The following is a 19,534-nucleotide window of genomic DNA, read 5'->3' as shown; positions in this document are numbered from 1 at the left end:
TGCTGCAAGGATGCACTGCCAACTCCACATTCTTTCTGATGAAGAAGGAAAAGGACCAACGTGGTGGTGTGGAAGCTTTAAGGAAAGCATGACGACATGTACAAAAGTGTGTTTAGGAGCTGCAGGCAACTGAAAGAAGAGGAAGAAACACACCTAGTAGTATGTGGACTTCACAGGTGTTACTAAAAAATCAGAAGCATGAAGAATTTAAATACTGAAAGACCAAACCATGCCCCTCTAGTGTGTTAATGATATTACAGCCATATACACTAAGCTTTCACAGCATTTCTGATCTTATTACAATGGCAGTAGCACATACTAAGCTCAGACTTATTCCTGAAAGAGATCCCTGTTGCCATGATTAGCAAACAATCTCCATTATTTGTTTGCACTACTGAACCAAGAATCTACACAAGTGGTTGACTCCATCTCATATGCTGCAGCAATACTTCTTTATACACTGCTGCCTACAATAATTAACTAGTTTTTCATGTGGACAAGATAATCAGCTATGCTACTAAAAACCCAAATGAAGAAAATTAATAGACAAACAAGCACTTCTACCAACTGCCAGTGAAACAGAAAGTAGCATTTTGTCATTTCTATATAGAACAACTGATTTCCCTACTTGACTCATCAAAATCTCAGTGCCTTGAAGGTTATGGTTGGCTTGAAAACTGTAACTGACCACAAATGATAACAAAACACCCCAATACAACATGACATTTTTAACGTCTCTGTCTGCAGCAGTTTGGAGACTCTGAAATTGCATTTCAGCCCCGAGACACATTCTTCAGAAGGTGGCTACTTATGACCCACCCCTAGAAGGGACAGTTTTGAAGTTTTCAGCTTATACATATTCACTTTCCGTATTGCACTGACCATAACTGTAATGTTTCTTGCATTTAACCTTCCAGTAACTGCCTGAGGTGTTACCATCAATTAAGGTTTTCAATGTAGTCCACAGACTTTAACACTTCTTAAACTAGCACGGTTGTGCGATTCTTTCCACCCAGTAACAAGTCTCAAAAAAACCATGTTGTTTGCCCCCACCCTTCCCAACTTAGTCTCACTTACTTCAGCCAGTTATTCAATGAAATAAATTATGAGGAACTTAGCAAACTTTCAAATTAAGATAAACTGAAGTCATATTTATGCTTCACTACACTCCTGCCACTGTACATCAACAGTAAAGTAGGTAAAGTAACTCATAACTCACGTCAACAACTGAAGCATGATTCAATGCTATGAAACAGCTGTATTAAAAAAACAACAAACAACAAAAAACCCCCATCCCAAAACACTTCCTTACTCAGACCTTCTTCTTTTTTGTATCCAGAGTCTTATGTGACTACATAGAAATAAAAATACTAGCTGTGCAGAGCCACTACAGGAAGGCAGGGTCGCTTCCACCCTCTGCTAAGCCTCAGCAACAGCATTGCTTCATCTTCATCAGTTGTATTACTGGGAAGCCACTGCTTCCCTTTTGATTTTCACAGTCCCAAACCAGAGTACCTCTCTCAAGTTCCCTGTGCCCTCAGACTCCATTAAAGATACAACCGCTTTGCACACACAGCAGCTGCAGATCTGTAACAGTTTAGCATCATCCTGCAAGACCATACTCCAAAAACATCAGTCCCTGGAACTCACCAAAGACACTGACCTCTCATTCCCTGGGCCACTCAAAAATGCTGACCCCAGGAGAGGCCTAATCCACATCACTAAGACAAAGGCATTCAAAAGCCCCAGTCGGGTGCCTCATGACATCAGAAAACAAGCAGATTGCACAGATACTGCTGATGACCTCATCTGGCCCACGAAAATTTTTTTGGAAGGATGAGGACTCTCAGAGCACAGCTGAATGAGTAGGATCAGGAGCAATTCCTCTTTATCTTGATAACTAAAAATCAAAGCAGTTATGAAGTCAGAGTCCCACAGTTTCCTCCAGAGCTCAAGAGCAACTGTCTAACCCAAACACTTCAAAACTGGCACCCACTTCAGTTGCCCCATGTCTCCCTTTCCCCATCCACGCACTAGAAAAATGACCCCACACTGAAAATTAAAAGATAGAAAATGCATTAGCAGACTCCTACTGAAGACATGCCACTCATCAAAGAATACGAAACTAACAGCTGAAGTCTTTGCAAAAAAAATATTTCACACTCACCCCCCCCTTGCAGTTTAGTTATTACTAAATGCACAAGCTCAGACCAAGATACAACCGTTCTACATCAAGGGTGATACACGATCACTATCCAGCTCTTCATAGCAATAGAGTCCAACCATGGAAGGAAAACAAGGCATCCCCATAATTAAACTTCTGGAGGCAATGGGAATAGGCAAAGAATTATTCAAATCACAACACTGTCAGGTCTCGGCAGCCATACCTGCAAGATACAGCCTCAAGCACACTAAGAGCAGAGCACATAGCCACAGATGTCAGCTTCACAATGCTTTCAAAGGTACCACCTTTAACTGTACACCATGTCACAATAATGTAGCGACCACTAGCCAATGAAAAAAGATTGTGTTTATAGATCTCCTAGATTTCTGCAGTTTTACTGCCATCCCAAACAACACGCAACTCAAGCTTCCCCAGGCAGCCTGCGAGACAGGGTTCCAAGCAATCGTGGCTGCAGCCCATGGAGGAAGCAAAACCCAAGAACTTGCGGGTGACACCTTCAGCAATCTCACTTCCTCCCAGATGACACCAACAGTTATGCGATGCAAAACATTGCTCTGCCCTGTCTGAAGGTCCTTACTGATCTGCAGCTCTAAAAAACACCCAAAATGCTGGCCCTCATACTTTGGAGAGCAACCCCATGTCCCTCACAGAGTCTTTGTGGTCCCTGCCCTTGAGGGTTCCCAGGAAGATGGACAGCCCTTGCAAAAAGCAGTGCATGGGAAATTCAGAAACTTCTCTTTCCATATGCATTCAATGGAGATGGTGCAGAGACTGGACACAGCCTGACTTTCACACTCCAAAGTTCAGGAGACAAAGGCATGAAAGACTCATACTTCTCCAACCACCAGCAAATGCACTTCAGAGGAGACTCTCTGCTATCACCTTCCATGATGTTATTCAGAATCACCTCTTACATAGTATTGTTCTTCAGATTTCAGCTCCCGGAAGCCAGCAATTAACTGAAAAGCTCATCTGTCATTTCAAGAGATAATGAAGACTGTCTCATGACTTCTGGGTACCATCTGATTTTTTAATATCTAATTCATACTTTCCAAAAGGCTGAAGTTGCCAGTACTGGCATATTTACATCCTACTACTTCATAGGTTGTCAAACAATCTGCTAGCTTTTAGTCAGTTATTATATGCGAATCCCAACTTTATAACATTTCTAGACAGCTCTAGCATTATCATGGGTACAATTTATACCTCTTCCATTTAATTTAAAAAGACACTGAACTGGAACTGGTCTGGAATAATTCAGTATGAACAATACTCTCCTTCAATAAATCTGTTAAACATTGTTTTCCAAATCTAATGATGAATCCTCCAAATTTTATTTTCATTTTTAATGGAGCTGCATATATTAAAACATATAGCCTTATGAATCATCTCCACAGCCAACCAAACAATTTAGTAATCTTGGACATAGTTTATTTAGCCTGAAATAAGCTTTGCTTTGATTATGTGCAAACTGCAATGTGTAGCTTCCGAATGTACAGAAGATTCCAACACCTCTGGAGAATAAAAACGTGCTCTAATGACACGAGTACGTTATGTGGATAACTGAGATTACTTTACAACTTAAATATTTATGATCACAAGCCTATACCAGACAAACTGCAAAATTATTCCAGCATTCCCTAATTCACTCCATCGGTCCTAGCATTGTATAGATCAAAGGACATACAGCAGTGAAAAAGAAAAGCGAATACCATAGCCTAACTTTTTATTGTCACTTCAGAAGCAGTTGCTCCATTGCAGCTGCCTTCCTTCTGAGAACACTGACATTTGCTCTGGTTGCAAGGCCAGCACCCAGGAGATACCACCCGAGTACGCTCAGCTGATGCTCAGCATCTTCTGAAAAGGTATTTCCAAATGCACTGGAGCTTCGGACTGTGTGAAAACAGTTCACAACGGGGACCAAGCTGACTGCCTGCAGTTTGGAGCCCACACTTTGTATCTGTCCACCTCATCATCTGTCTTCTTCAGCTGCCCGGCTCACCAACATCCTCCCCCAAATCGCAGCTCCATCCCCTAAGCAAGCCTCAGCAAAGCACCCTACATTCAGTGATCACATGTATTTATATGAATAAAGCCTTTGTTATGGGTGTGCTTGCACAGAGCCAGGGTTGCACACAGTCCATCAGCTCTCCATCGCGTGATGCATATGCACAAAGCTTCCCCTCAGCGACCTCAGCCTTGCAAGACCTTGTCTCTCAGTGCCGTGTTTAGATGTTGCAGATAGTCCAAGTGCAGAATGAGCCGAGATTCAAATCACCCATTATCCAGGGCTGGCAGACCCTGGTCTCTTGCATGCTCAGAGGAGAGCAGCCCTTGGGTACAATTTTTAATTGTCATTGTCAATATTTCTTACACATTTTGGTAACTAACGTTCTAGTGAACCACACGATAGCTCAGAACATTTTCTTTTGCAGCAGAGAAACAAACTATGTTGCTTCTTCTTGCTTCTGCCATGATTAAGCAGCTGATCACTCTCAACATCCTTAGAAGACAACTAGATTGAAATTTTTTCTCTCCCAATATAAAATAAATCCAGGCACGAAAAGAAAGGCAACTATTTCAGAGGCCATTTGGGAGCTTTAGGATCTTTTTACAGGTAGAAAACTCTGTGATTACACTGAAAACAGCACTCTTGAACGTCTCCTGGCTTCTAATCTGTCCATGTGAACTGCTGAGCCTCTATTTTTAATTTAGTAGTACTGACCTCAGTATCTGAATGACAATCTCAGAAACAACAGAGACTTAATCACGGCAAGAGTTATATGAGAAAGACCCTGCTTCTGACATAAAAATAAATTTAAAAAAAAGTAGTATGGGAAAGCAAAAACTCCCCAGAACTGCTTCTGTAGAAGATTTTTCAGAATCTTTGAAAAAGTATCTGTAATGTCAAAGGGAAACTGAAAGGTGATCACAGCAGATCTGCCACCAGAGGATAGACAACGAAACATGACATTCATTCAATGCACTGGAATCGGAGAAAGATGAACAGTTCTGCATTTCTACATTGGGGCCCCTTCTGCATTCTTCCTGCAATAGCGGATCAACACTCCTGTGCGCCTTCGTCACACAGGAGCCTGTCAGCAGTGGGATCTGAGGGAGAAGCAAGACCAGAGAGCTTCCTCCAGTGCCGTTACTCTTCCGATGCACCTCCAAGGTTCAGCAGCACGGCCTTTTCCTTCCTCCGTCTTCTTTATCCAAGTGGGAACAACACAGATGCCATTCCCTGTTTTGTCACGTCTATTTTCTCTTCTCAGATCATTCTTAGGAAAGGCTTCACACTGAAAGAACACTTTTCTAGGCTAGTTCTTATAACTACATAAAGGTGTGCATAGTGTACATAGCACGTTAGGGTAGACAATGTTTAATCACTGTCGTGTACTGACTGGGAGTTCTGCTTTAATATCACAGTGACAAAGGTAATAATGGAAATCTAAAACTTCATAGCCTGCCTGCAAAGCATGGTTAATTGACACCTCTGTCTTGAAGAGTACTGCTTTTTTAGTCTCTGCCGAGGTCTCCACTCAATCCAGGCCAAATTTAGACATCACTGATGTTAATTTGTGCCATCCACTTATTAAATAATTTTTGAAAAGAGAAAATAACCAAAGGACAGAAAATACAGGGCAGAAGGAAGTCAGTACAAAAGCCAACACACTTATCTGACTTGTAGCAGCAAAGAGACATGAAAACAAGACAGAAGGAAAGAGGCACAGAGTTTCATAGGTGACATCATTTTCCACCATGCAGAAAAGACAGCAAGATAAAACAGTCTATTACTGGAACAATACTGTCCATCTTCTTAAATGGAGCTCACTTCTGCTTTAGGAAAAACAGTTTTATCAAAACCAGCATCATAAATTAAAGAGGCACCCAAACCTTATAGACTTGTCCATATGTCCCATTTCCAACAACCTGCACCAGTTCAAATATTCCTGCAGGGTCCTGCAAAAAGCAGAAGAAATAACATGATTTGCAGCAAAGCAACCACTTCATAATGGAACGTAACTGTAGACAATCAAAATGAAAACATCTGTGGCACATCTCTAATGATCTGTATTACACACTAAAAGGGAATCAGCCAAATAACAGTGTAAGAAATACCTTAATATTAAAGGTTTCAGTCAAGTTTTTCAAAACTCTATACACAAAACAACCTGGCGAAGATTTGTAGCATGGCAGTACAGCAGATACAGTAAATAGATGGAATGCGTGAAGAAGACAAGAATTCAACCATTCAGCTTAGCAGCAGAATAAGGAATAAACTCCAGGCTTCCTAAGCCTTAAAACACTGAGCTAGCCTGGAGGCTGCTGTCTTCTGCTATGAAACGCTTAGCACTAGCAATGCAACAAAGAACCTAAATAACAGAATTGAAAAAATACTACATAAAGCAACTAAGCCCAATTACCTAATGAAAGGGAAATGCATCATCCCAGGTGATCTTAACACTACAGGTGGGCTGAGAACGCCCAGTGTCCTGTTTTGCAAACAGAACGAGGTGAATTTGACAGATGTCTTGAACTCTTGGCTTTGAACCCAAACTAGATTGCTGTTGATTTACAAGACAGATTCAGGTGTCAGGCGATCACTGTACCATACCACATGAACCAGTTGCTCTAAAACCAACCACTGCAGCAAATGTTCTTCTCCAATAATGAGATGTTGCAGCCTTTCAGATATAGGAAGACCATCTTGTTGCAAGGCATGGGCAAGTAAATGTTCGCTCCTGCATGACTGAGCACATTAAGAAATCTGTTGCTTCAGTTAAAACTCACTTGAGAGATTTATATAAAAACATTAAGAACTCAAGAGACCAGTTTCTTGGTTTCTGGCTGAGCCATTTATCAGTCCACTCATTTCTTGGGATGATATCACTGAGATATTTATATAAAATATTATTAACTCCATGTGTCAGTTTTACCACATCTGTTTCAGCAATCTGTCATGTCAGTTGATGCCTACTGGTACTGCTGAAGGATGCGATACAGAAAAACATTATCTCAGACGTGCAATTTCTTCTATGACTCTGGTTGCAAAAACATCCTTTTTTAAGGTATCAAGCTACTTCTCTGCCTCACTTATATGTTATTTTTTTAATATAAATAAAGCTTTCTTCATATCTGATATGGAAATGTTTACCTCAGCAAAATCCCAGTGGAAACATAGAGGCTTTTTTCTGAGAAGATTCTGCCTTTATTGGCACAACTATCATGATGAACAGCAATAGCTTTCACTGTTAGAGCAACACAGCAGAGACTTCCACAACTGAAAGTACTAATCAGTTCATTTGTTTTTGCTTTTAAGTTAAATGAGTTCTAATCTTATACTTCCTGGATTATCAATCTCACAAGACTTTTAATTTTAAAAAAACCTAATAATGCATAAACCAGACCAAATCACTTCCTTTTGACCCATGCACGAGTCAGTCTGTGTCATTTCTGTCTCTTGTTTTTAAGACCAGGTAGCAAGGCATGGCCTTCCAGACTTAAACCCCAATTCCAAAAGCCCTCACACAAAAGGAACTCAATAGGACCACTCGTGTATGGAGCTACACACAGGCATAAGAATGCTTGCAACACTGGGATCTTTGTAAAGTGCTTTGATTCCTTCTCATTTCTTCGTTTTTTCTTTTCACTAGTCTTGGATATGAACGAGCCATATGCTTTGCATTAGCAGAGCTAAAGTCAGCAATAATCCACTGCTGCTGCTAAAGCAACAGGTGGGTGGTACAAACCTCTGCTTCACGTGCGACCTTCCTACAGAGCCGCGCTGGGGGTTGCACGTGGTCTGTGCAGTAAAACACGTGGCAGCTCTCTGAGGAACTCTTCCAGACAAGCTGTGCCTCCATGCACAATATCTACTGTCCTCCTCCGCGGGAAGCACGAGTAGCACCCCATTTCCACACGTAGCACTGCTGAATTGAGGTGTTCATAGCAGAAACCTTGAGGAACTGCATTTTCAACTCGGAGTTTGCAACTGCCCCTCTCACTTAAATGCACGCTCTGTCCTCATTCTGCTCCAAGATTATTTATTATGCAAGCATAATAATTTAATGAGCCTCAAAATCAGCTTCTCTCCCTCCAAGCAATTTCATTCTGATTTAGCATCCTAATAGCTTGCTTCTAAAAGTTTCAGACACTCTAGGAAAAACCCAAACAATTCTCTAAATAAATGTTAGCATTAACTTTAATCCTACCCTGTCCTTGCTAGCCAATTGAGCATTAAAGTCTCAAGCCTCCGCAGCTCTGAGTGCAGCCAAAATACTTGGCCATGACTCTTCTTTTAATCAGGACACTGTAGTGAACTGAGCCTTGTTAAGAGTCATAAAGGATATTAATCTGGGCTCTGACTTTGGTCCTTGGATTGCCCTTGTTTGCTTGGATATCAGCTCTGCATCGTTCACTGGCATTCTTCACAGTGGGCCAACTTCTTAATTATCTCGGCGTTAGGTATCATCTTTGATGTAGTGCTTCCTCTCTGCTACCATTTAAGCCCCATGGTCCATCTAACCCTTCACCAGCCAGCACCTGCCAAATTGCTAGGTTCACTTTGACAAATGCCAAAATCCTGGCCTGAACATTCATCACTTTAAGGTTAATTACTGTAATGCACTGTACCATATGGTGGCCTTCTTGCTTTCCTGCAAGTCATCTGCAGAGTACTCAAAAGGCAAGAGCAAGACTGCTGACCCAGAGGCACCCAGGCCACATCCATCTCCTCTGCAAGGCAGAATGAAATACAACGCACGCAGCAAGAGCCCGACCGAAACGCACTGTTCCAAACCTCTGCACCTAAACAAGATGCGCGTGTCGGAAGCTCAAGTTCTTCTACGGGGCCTCTGCGCCTCGGTGCCTAATGCAGAGATCAGAGGCCTTTTAACCGTCCGACTGCCCTGATGGACCCAGGGCAGAAGCACCCCAATAAGATGCGCTGGCAACATTTGGAAACTACAGCCTTTCCAGAAACCCGCTCTTTCCAGGGAAAGGAGAAAGCCCTGGCAAGCACCCATTTGGAGCGGAGCAAGGCCAGCCCGTGCACTTTGAAAACGACCCCAGTCCCAGCTGTGCCTCCCCACTGGGAGGGGGCTGCAGCGCGGCTGGCGGGAGCACAGCACCAGGCAGCTCCCCTTGGCCCCGGGAACACCAGGACAAGGCAAAGGGAAAGCACCTGCCTTTACATCTACAGCCCAGCCTCACCCGCCTCCCACTTCCCGCTAAGCACGAACCCCTACCTAAGGCTGCTGACGTCTGAAGAGGTTTCCTCTGGAAGGACACATCTGTCCCTTGCCCTGTCAAGGCTGAAACGTGCAGCGCTTACAGCCTCTGGGAGGTTTCCACGCTGGACGGTTCTGACACAAAGCCTGCTGCCCGGTTTGCAGCACTACTCTTTTACAAACTTACACTGGTTTCTTATTTCTCTAAGGAGATAAGATTCACCTGCTAAAGCTCTAAAGAAGAACTTCCACTATTTTGTCTTACTCCCCTGAGCAGAGCCAGGTTAAACTTCTGCTTGCCTAGCCAGGGGCCTTGGGCCATCTTCACAAATTTACTGTCTCTGCTGTCTTTCTTCTTTCTGCCTCTGGTCCGGAACACCCTCCTTGACATGTGATTATTGCAAAGGCTTCTCCCAGCCCTCTTTTTTTTTTTTTTTTTCCCCTGGTATTTTTTAGAAAGTTGCTTTCTTTGGTTTTTCTGTCTGGGGCTGACTGCTTTTTGCCACAATTGAACTCTCCCCTCTTCTGTGGAGAGTGCTCCAGAAAAAAACTGCCTTGGCTGGCCTGGGTTGATAGGTGGCCAGCTGCTATGTAAAAAAGCGAAGTGGAACTAAGGGGCATCATACACAACCCTGCTAAGTGTTTGTGGACATGAAACACTGACAGTGTGGCTTTTAATGTGGCCAAAGTTTGGCTTCTGTTAAAAAACCTAAAAGCACGAGAGCATAATGATAAAAATTCATAGCAAAGTAGGTGAATGCTGACTTTTTTAGCTTTGGGGAAAAAAAAAAAAAGAGGCAGCCTAAACCTCAACAAAAAAACCCACAAAAGTCAAAGCCCCACGCACGTTTTCTTCCAGAAAATCAGTTCTCGTTTGCTTTCTCCCCACAGCTTCGCATCACCCTTAGGAACGTCAGTAGCAGTAATTACCCCGGGAGGGGAACGCGCCCCGCGGCGCAGCGCTCCCGCGGGACGGTCCCGCCAGCGAGGGGGCCGCGGCCCCTCGACCCCTCCCCGGGCAGGGCGAGCCCCGGGCGGGCGGCGGAGCCCCGGGGTGCGGGTCCGAGGGCTCCGCGGGCCCCGCCGCCCGACTGCCCACCCCTGCGCGGGTCCCCGCGCCGCCGCGCACGGCATCGCCCGCTCTCCTCAGCCACGCGTGTCCCGCGGGCACCGCCAAGGCACCCTGCAGCGCCAGCGCTTCTCCCCACGCCTATCCCCCAGATAAGGGGAAAAAAAAAAAAAAAAAATTATTAAAAATCGGGTGAAGCGATGCGCGACCCCGCGGCGGGGCTGCAGCGGCGAGGCGCGGGCAGCCCCCGGCCCAGGCGGCTCCAGCGCCCGCAGGACGCCCGCGGCGGCGGGACAGCCCCCCCCGCCCCTCCTTACCCGCAGCGCCGCCAGGTCGATGCCGTCCAGGCTGCGGGCGGCGCAGTCCCGGGCCATGGCGCTCCGGACCGAGCCGCGCCGTGCCGCGCCCCCGCCGCCCCCAGCTAACGGTCCCGCGGGCGGCCCGCGGCGGCCCGGCCGTGCCCCGGCCAGCGCAGGGAGGCGGGCATGCCCCACCGCCCCCCGCCCCGGGAAGCGCGGAGCCAGCCCCGGCCCGGGCGGCCGCCGCCGGCAACTTTGGCCGAGAACGGTTCCTCGGGAAAAAAAAGTTTGCGAGGAAGTGACGTGCCGTGCCGCGCCGCGTGCCGGCGGGGGTCGGGGCCACCTGCCGCGCTGCCCCCACGCCGGGGGAGGGGTGTGGGGGGGTGTTCCCAAAAGCCTGCACACACCGCCCCAAGCTGGGGCAGGCAGTGGGGGGGGGGGGGGGTCAGGCCGGTGCCCGAACCCGCGCCGGGAGGTGCCCCGGGGCCAGGCGGGGCGGGGGGTGGGCGCTCTGCCGGCCCCCCGCGCCGAAGGAAATCGCCCCATCCCGCAGGGCCCCGCAACGCCCCCCGCGAGGTTCGGGAGGTGGAGGAGAGGAACGGGCGGACGGCTCCGGCCCCTTCCCCCGAGGGGACGAGCCCGACAGCGCCGAGCTCGGGGCCAGCGCGGCCACGGGGGGAGCCCGGCCCGCGGCCCCACACGCGTCGTGGGGCAACCGGCAGCAGCAAGTCCCCCCCGGGGGGGGGGGGGGGGGCAGGGCCGGGCAGCATCACCCTCCCCCCGGCAGGCCCGTCCCGGAGCGAGCTGCCAGAAGGCTGCACGTTACTATAAACTGCTGCTCATTCCAGCCTCCTTCACCCTGTAATTATGACCGCGGAAAGAACACAGTGTGCAACTGCACTGTAGTGGGGTGGAAGGACTTGGGGATATTTTGGGGCCTCGTATTTAGAGACAAAAATCGGTGGAAATGCACGTCACTGAGATAAAGTCGTTAAACGTCCCTGAGCGATGCTCAGGGCTGGGACATTGTTCCCTCGCAGACAGCAAAGTAGAGGGGGCAAAATTCTGAATCACTACTTTCCCAATCACAGATGTGAAACCAAGACAAAGCGGTCAAAGCATCTTTGGTGGCTATTAGCACACCACGGCGGACGCAATGCCAGCAGCGGGGTGGCAGTGTTGTAATAAAGGCATTTGGCAATTTCCTTGAAAGAAATGCTGATGCATCAGTCAACTTCAAAGTATCCCTTTAAAGCAGCCCACGCTGGGTACATTATCCGCTAAAGCGACCCTGGCTTTTTGCTCTCTGCCTGTAGGCCAGCATACTGATACACCACTAACAGATTTGAGGCCAATCGCTGCATTAAAGCGTAAGCTCGTTAAAGAGCTAAACGCAAATAATGCAACTATGCACGACTGGCAGAAATCTGCATGCAGCAACAGCCCAGCCCAAGCCCCTCTCCATGCACAGCCCACCCCCCCCCCCGCTCTCCCCTGGGCAGCATTTGGAAAATTCTGGCCCTCACGTCACCTTTGACGAAGTTAAGCCACAGCTTTGCTCCCCATTATAGCCTTCCTGCCTTACATAAATCCATCATTAGCCTTTCTGCTTGTGTTATTTCTCACAATCCCTCTTTATCTCTTCTCTAACCTTTGGGCTGTCCTTTGTCTCCTGCCACTTTCCACTTCCTTCCTGCTTCCCTGGTGAGAACAGGCGTGAAACTTCTGGCTGCTGTCTACCAAACACCCTCGCTCTTGCTCCATCTCTTAGATTCTTTGCCAAAATTAATCCTACCTGCCTTGCTCGCCTCTGGTGAGTGCTCCAACCTGAGGCTTAATTTCCACTTGACAGAAAGCTTTACGCAAAAGTGATATGCAAATCTGGTTTTAGAAGTATATGTTTTGCAGTATTTCAGCAGGTGTGTCTCTATCTTTGCTACATGGTTTTATCACCCCTTTCATCGCCTTCCCTCCACTGAACCCTGCTGCTGGTAGAGTTTCTGTGGATGCTCCAGTCCCACTTGCACCACTGCGGGTGCATAAGCGGTTCTGCCCCTGCTGCTGAAGAAGGCAGCGCATCTTCTCCCCATAAAGGCCTTGCAGGTCTAACAGAAGTGACAGCTGGTTTTGTCACTGATACTCACAGCAGATCTGTTGAGGGTGAAAATGCCACCAGGACAAGGCTACGGTTCAGAGTAGAACCAGATTTACAAGCCTCGAGTTCCTCATCGCCAGCCTGATGACTGGTTCTACAGAAATAGAAACTGTGCTCCGAGTGTCCCCTGCGGCCTCGTGCCCTGCTTCTGCTCCAGCCCTCCCCAGAGCACTGCACAGACCGGGCGTTTGTGCTATTGCTGACTCGCAAGCGGGCTGTCACACCTTGCTCTTCTGCATGAAGTCACATGGCAGAGTAAGTCCTAGGAATCAGGAAATTCAATGCCTTAGCACAACCTGGCTCTTAATAAACTAGAAACCCACATTCATCTTATCAATAATAAAAAGTGAACAGGATCCCTTAAGAATAAATTCCATTTAAAAAAACCAAAAAACAAACACAAGAGAATTAAATTCTATGAGCACAGCTTTCCTCTCCAACAGCCGTAGTCAAAACCCTGCAGCTAAATTCAGCAACCACAGACCTGAATATAAAAACCTTTCAAATATCTATGTGCTTGTGAAGGATGTTTTGTGTTAAAAGGGAAGTGCAAGCATGAAGGGGGAAGAACTTCCTTTGTTTCAGCAAAGGAAATGCCATTGTACCCCAGAAGTATGGGGCTAATCCTGAACTCTTCTGGCTGCATCCTCCCTCCCCCACCCCAACCTCAGATTTGGGTCCATACTAATAGTAATTGCCACTGCCAGATGGACACTCAGCAAAGGAAGAGACTGTTTAAAGTTGAGGCTCGAATTGACATGCTGGCTTGTTTCCTTTAGCTTTGTTTGTGCTGGGGTCTCAGCTACAGGTGTGAAGCTGGCAGAGAAAAACAACAAGAAGATAACTCATAAGAGATCAGGATTTCCGGTCTGCAGGAAATAAACAGCTTTGTAAAATGTGGTTTCAGTCTGAATTGGACAAACTGACTCTTTTCAGCATTTCTTAGTTCAGAAAAAAAACTCAGACACACAGGATCTTCGCCTTGAAAGAACCCCCCGATGCTGCTCAGGGCACGGACATCCCTGCCGCTGCCAAGGCCGTGGGAACAGCCAGGCTCAGCAGCTCATGCCACGTCTGTGACTCCAGAGCCAACCCTCTGCATGCACTTCCCAGCATTTTCAGGATCCAAATCCTAGCTCTCCAACAGGCAGCTCAGAAACCCCAAGGCTCAAGTGAGGGTCCCTGCTATAGGAGGCAGGAGGCAAATCCCAATTCGAGCTTCTCAGTTCCTCTGCTCCCAGGTTCATGGCAGAGAGCCAGAGCCCAACCCCAGCGTGCCGGCCTTCCCCAGGACTCCACTCAGCAATGGCTCCCCAGCACTTGCTCCAGAGCCAGACGGGATCCCTGTAAACACCAGCTTTCCTTGGCACCAAAACATTCCCCAAAGGGATTTATTTTGCTGGAAGTTTTCTTATCATTCTGCCAGGGCCAGAGGTTCCTGATCGGATTGATGCAGACTCTAATGCTCAGACATCAGCACCTTTCTCCCAGAATAAGAATCCTTTACAAAATTCCCCACTACTTCTGTTTTTCACATGAACTAGAGATTTTAGACATCTCTTTAGTGTTTCTTTAGGGCACAACCCTTAGCTGATAGGCAGCAAAGTGACACAAAAGCCCATGAAATCTGCTTGTAACTACAGACTTCATGCTCCCCTTCCAGAAGCTCTCTCTGAATTGCTCTAGACCAACCTTTTTGCCTAATGCTTTCAGAAAACATTTTGTCCTTGTCTGGTTGCACCAGAACCAGAAGATTACCAGCTATTAAATGGAGAGTCAATGGGTGGCAACAGCCAGCATGGTATTAAGCCCCACACTCATCCATGAGTAGGGTCTCTTGGTTGCTGCTTGAATTCATTACCATTTACAGCATCACTCTGGAAGTGATTTATTGTTGCTAATGGTTTTTATGAAGTCCTGGAGTACAAAAAAAAAAAATAAATCTTGATTTATATGAGGCCAGCTGCTCACTTTAAAGTTGTCCCCTTCCGTTTCCAATTATAGCATGGTTTAGTACCATGGGTGGCTTTGCTAGACTGTCAGGACCAAGATTACACATTAAAAAACTGTCTAGGATTGTATACAGCCTGGGTATGTCTTCATGCTAGCTTGGTGGCAGTCACACAGTGCCGTGACTACTATTTGATGAACACAGAAAAGTAGAGAATCCTTTGATCAGGTCACACCTTGAAAAACACCAGTACAACTTAGTGCAGCTGCTGCTAAATTTCTTTGGATTGCAGGGGAAAGATTTAAGTTTCAGGCTGTGGACACCCAGTTACTTACATTCCAATTTAGTTAAAAGATGCTAAAAGAGATGAACCACAACCCCTCCCCCAACCCAATCTGCTTCATAACTTCAGTATTTCTGTGACCCATCCCTGCAGTGCTTGGAAATCACAGTAAGATGTCTTTGTTTTCAATGGATTGTTGGATCAGGCTCTGAATATTTCTCATGCTTTCTCCTATTTGAACTAAAGAAAATTCCACTTCATTCCAAACACATTAAGGCTGGGCCAGAAAGTCATACTTAAACCTGAATCTGACTTTGGATTTGCACTTTGCAGAGGCTGCTGCATCAAGATTGAGAGACAAGGTTACTACCTTGAGTAAACTGGGAATACCAGAAATCCAGACAAACAAACCAAAACACTCATTTCCCGTACAGTACTCAGTAGCACATACAGTAGTTTTCAGCTCTTTAAAAATTAAATAACTTCAGTTCCTGGCAGCCGTGCTAGTTCAGTTTCACAGGATATCCAAAATGAGACCAAACAGCTTCCTTCCCAAAGGATTCCTGAGCGGACAGGCGAGCTGGAAAAAGTGCCTCTCACTACTGTAATCACAGCCAGGATGTCCACCTCATTTCCCAGAGTAAAACTTAAAATAAAGGTCTCCCACAAAACTTGCATTAGTCCAAATGCCGCTCCCTGGGACTCTTGCAGAAATTTATTTTCAATTGCACACCAACGAGCCTGCCTGAGCAAAGCGTGTCCCAGTAGGCTGCACATAGGGAGCACAAGGAACCCTCTCCTTGCAGGACTGATAACCCTCTTTCACTGCATGACCCGTGACTTCACAGCATTGTTTCAGCACAGCACTTCGGAGTTTCTCAAGTAAGAACACTGCTGCTGGAAGTTTCCCATTTCCCATCAGTCCAGCACACGTCCCTGCTATCCCTGACAACAGCCACACGAACGCTTTCAGGGAGAAGAGTCCTATTTTCTGGAATGATGATATTTTGCACCTCTGGCTTTTGGACTCAGTTCCAGCGCCAATTGAATCCTCAATTCTGATTTTGTGCAGCAATACATGAATCATACAGATAACTGTTTCCCTGTGTGAAAGTTATTTCTATTACGTTGTCTCCCCAAGGGAGTTTTTCCTACTCTGATTTTCTTTTCTTTCCTACGTCACCAGGTATTTCACTTTGTATGCCTAGTATCTGAACACCAGCACAGTATCTGCATGCTATGGTAACACCAGCGTACAGTGGCTGGCTGGCAATTTTGCAAAATTAAGAGCAAGATGATTTATTGAAATAACTTGAACTCATACATTTTCTATTACTATTGTATATTACTGTTGTGCAGCCATCTGCCTAGCTATGAGTTTTCCCCTTCCCTCCCACGTTCTGCAAAGTTATTTCTTCATTCAAAGTGGCAACCATTTTAAACGCTTTGCAAGGAACAGTAGCTATATGTTACTAGGTCATCAGATCCCAATGGGGTTTATGAATACCATAATGAATTTCAGCCCAACATCTGTCTGCTCTCTGAAACAGATGCAATTATGGGAAAAAATAGCTGCTGCCTCTTCACAGGCAGATTTCTCAGTAAAAAAACCAAAATACAAAGAAAACTGACGTAGCATAGCTTAATCGCTACCACATTAAATTTATCAGTCAAAATATCATGTGGCACACACTTTTTTTGTGAAAGCAAGAGAAGTTGTGGTAACTTTTCTGGCAGACAAACAGAGGATTTTGACTTTTAGAAAATCTTGCAGGCATGGTTTTGGTTTTGCCAAGCAAATGCTAACCTTGGATGACTCAGACCACGGTTCCCTTTTATCCAAACCACTGAAGTTTGGTGATTAACTAAGAGGGAACTGGTATCTGAATCACCCTTCGTGTGGAGAATAGTCAGATAAAAGTCTTGGGCGTAGGGTTTTGGGGGCAGGGTGTTGGTTGGGTTTTTTGTCCCCCTCTTCCCCAAAGAAAAAAAAATTCAGCGACTTTAAAAGTGGGGACACTTTTCAATGTATTTAAAAATAAATAAAATCAACTTTATCTCATCTTTTAAACCTTTTCAGTGTCACGTGTCAGTCTGGGTACACCTTCACTAAATTAAACAGATTTTTTTCAGAGATTTTTTCAGTTATGTTGCAAACCTAACCTGTGCCTTACAAAATTACACAATTTCAACCTCATCTTTAGCTAAAAAAAGAGCCTACCTCATTGCTCAAGTCTCAGCTACATATCTGCAGTTCCCAGGCCCCTTGCTTCTCCTTTTCTTAGGAGAGGGAGAAAAAAAAAAACCACCCAAAACTGAAAAAGAGGAACTGTAATTTATGAGCCTCCATCTAGCCCTCTGGAACAAAACCTGCCCTATTAAACATCTTCAGTGAAGTCCCCTCTATTCTCACTCCAGTTTCTATTTAGTTCCAAGTTGCTTTTCATCTTGGTAGTTTGTCAACATTGAGCGTTTCAGACACACTCGGATGCCCCAGCACAGTGCCTTTTAAATCCTCCTCTTTTCCTCAAGGGAAACATAACCCATCTTTGGGATGTTGCCTAATTTGTGTGTGTGTGTGTGTGTGTGACTGCTGGATGGGAAAGGCAAAGGGAAGCTCATTTGAGCCTTGAGCAACAGAGTCCTCTTCCAACACTAACTCATGAATAAGTCTATGCCTTTTCCTGTATATCCTTGCCAGTCCTATCTAAACATTCTCTATCTTTGTATATTAATAACCAGCATATAACTTCCAGCCAAGTTACAATTATGTCTGTAACATCATGCTCAGTCTGGTAACAGGCAACACGGCTCTCGTGAGGGTCTGCCAGTATTCTCACTGCACTTTACAGTGGATCTGGGAAAGCAGTGGGTAGGTGCATTCGCCTTGATGTTGCTGCCGCACAGTACAGCTGTCAGCTGAGACTGTAAACATTTTAAAAATTAAATTTGACAAGTTGTTTAGCGGCTTGAGAAGAATGGGAAGTCTCTGTACATCTGCCAGTCATTCACCAATATTTAGTCATGGAAGTTTTGTGGGCAAGGAATGTGTTTGTGCAGGTCTGAGACTGGGTGTATTCGCTGTTTTTATTGATAACCTGGAAACAAATACCAAATAATCTCTGCTTAGCTCACAGGGGGCACAGAGGCAGTGTGGCAAGCGGCACAGGGCTGCGCTATATAGCACACATGGCTCAGCAACCTAAACTCATTTAAACAATATTCATCTTAATGGCAGCTCATGCCAGGTTCCGTACAAGCCCAGCTAGCACGCAGTGGGGTGGAAGGGCTGTGGCATAGACCCTGCTTCCCATGCTGGCCTGGCTGCACCCAGCACAGCCTGGACAGTGTCCAGAGCACCGAATCCCAGAGGCACTTGCAAACTACCAAACAGAGCGAATCTGTGGTGCAATACTGTGGCAAAAGAGCTGATGGCATCGTGGCTGCATAAGCAGAGAAGACAGACTAGAGAGGGGACTTCACCCCCCATACGGCTTTGCTGAGATGGATGCTGGAACAGCAGCTCCAGCATCTTTCTGATAACGCACAGAGCAGAAATGAAGACTTGGATTCAGTGCAAGGAAGTGGCACAAAAATTAACAGCCAAGGAAAAATGACTTACTGTGCCCAATTGAAACTGAAAGGTCCTACCTTATTAAAAAGAGAAGTGACTTTATATTTGCTCCAAAAGAGAAAATAGTGGGCATTTTAATCACAAAAGAATTAACAAGAGCCATCAGCTGAAGCAGAAACCAGACAATTAAATAAAAAAACCAAAACCCAACAAAGTAGAAACAAAGGCACTACATGTTAACAGACCCCATTGGTTTCCACTGCTCATGGGTCTCTTGCTTTCTGGTTCCTAGGGTAAGTGAAAGAGTGCTCAGACACATTACAGCAGCATCTCAGACTGTTTCACTAGCCCAAAGTAACGGGTGAGCAAGCTGTCCTGACCATAGCCACTTCCGTGCCACCCAGGAAGTCCATCCCCTCAGAGGGCTGCCTGGCTGCGTCACAGCAGCTGAGTCACAGCTGAGCCCAGGACTGGCACCCCATAGCGCACTTGGGCTTAGCCTTCCAGCAGGGAGAACTGGGGATTTAAACCAGCTTCCCTTTTCACAGCAGCTTAAGTTCTCTAAGGAGTTTAGCTCCATAAACCAATTAAGCATCTTTAAGTACTTGAGCTCTCATACCTTCTCCGAGCAGTTTGCACGCTTACATTTCTTTAAAGGGTGAAAGCTGATTCCATCGAGCTGAGGCCTGTGCACCTTACAAGGTCACGGGGCGAGCAATCCCAAGCAGAGTCAGCGAGTCTGGAATCCTCTGCAGACCAAATCTGGGGTGCTGCACTCCTGTGGCC

The 19,534-nt window shown here is 46.0% G+C and overlaps 1 protein-coding gene across 3 annotated transcripts in view; it reads right to left on the bottom strand.

Annotated features, from left to right (window-relative positions):
* NRK (Nik related kinase) overlaps positions 1-10,937 on the bottom strand; it is a 106,039-nt gene extending 95,102 nt beyond the window's left edge. For 2 of the 3 annotated variants that reach the window (XM_074882232.1, XM_074882233.1), the window contains exons 1-2: positions 10,804-10,937; positions 6,083-6,148 (exon numbers count right to left, since the gene is read on the bottom strand). In XM_074882232.1, coding sequence (XP_074738333.1) covers positions 6,083-6,148; positions 10,804-10,860 — 123 coding nt within the window. In that variant the 5' untranslated portion in view covers positions 10,861-10,937. Of the gene's footprint in view, positions 1-2,387; positions 2,407-6,082; positions 6,149-10,803 lie in introns of those variants that run through there. The other variant, XM_074882234.1, reaches the window with a different exon arrangement.
* Positions 10,938-19,534: the final 8,597 nt, after the last annotated feature.

The sequence above is a fragment of the Strix uralensis genome, chromosome 13 (assembly GCF_047716275.1).
Source record: "Strix uralensis isolate ZFMK-TIS-50842 chromosome 13, bStrUra1, whole genome shotgun sequence".
NCBI lineage: Eukaryota > Metazoa > Chordata > Aves > Strigiformes > Strigidae > Strix > Strix uralensis.
The sequence above is the reverse complement of the archived record's forward strand: the minus strand, read 5'-3'. Positions and strand labels throughout refer to the sequence as shown.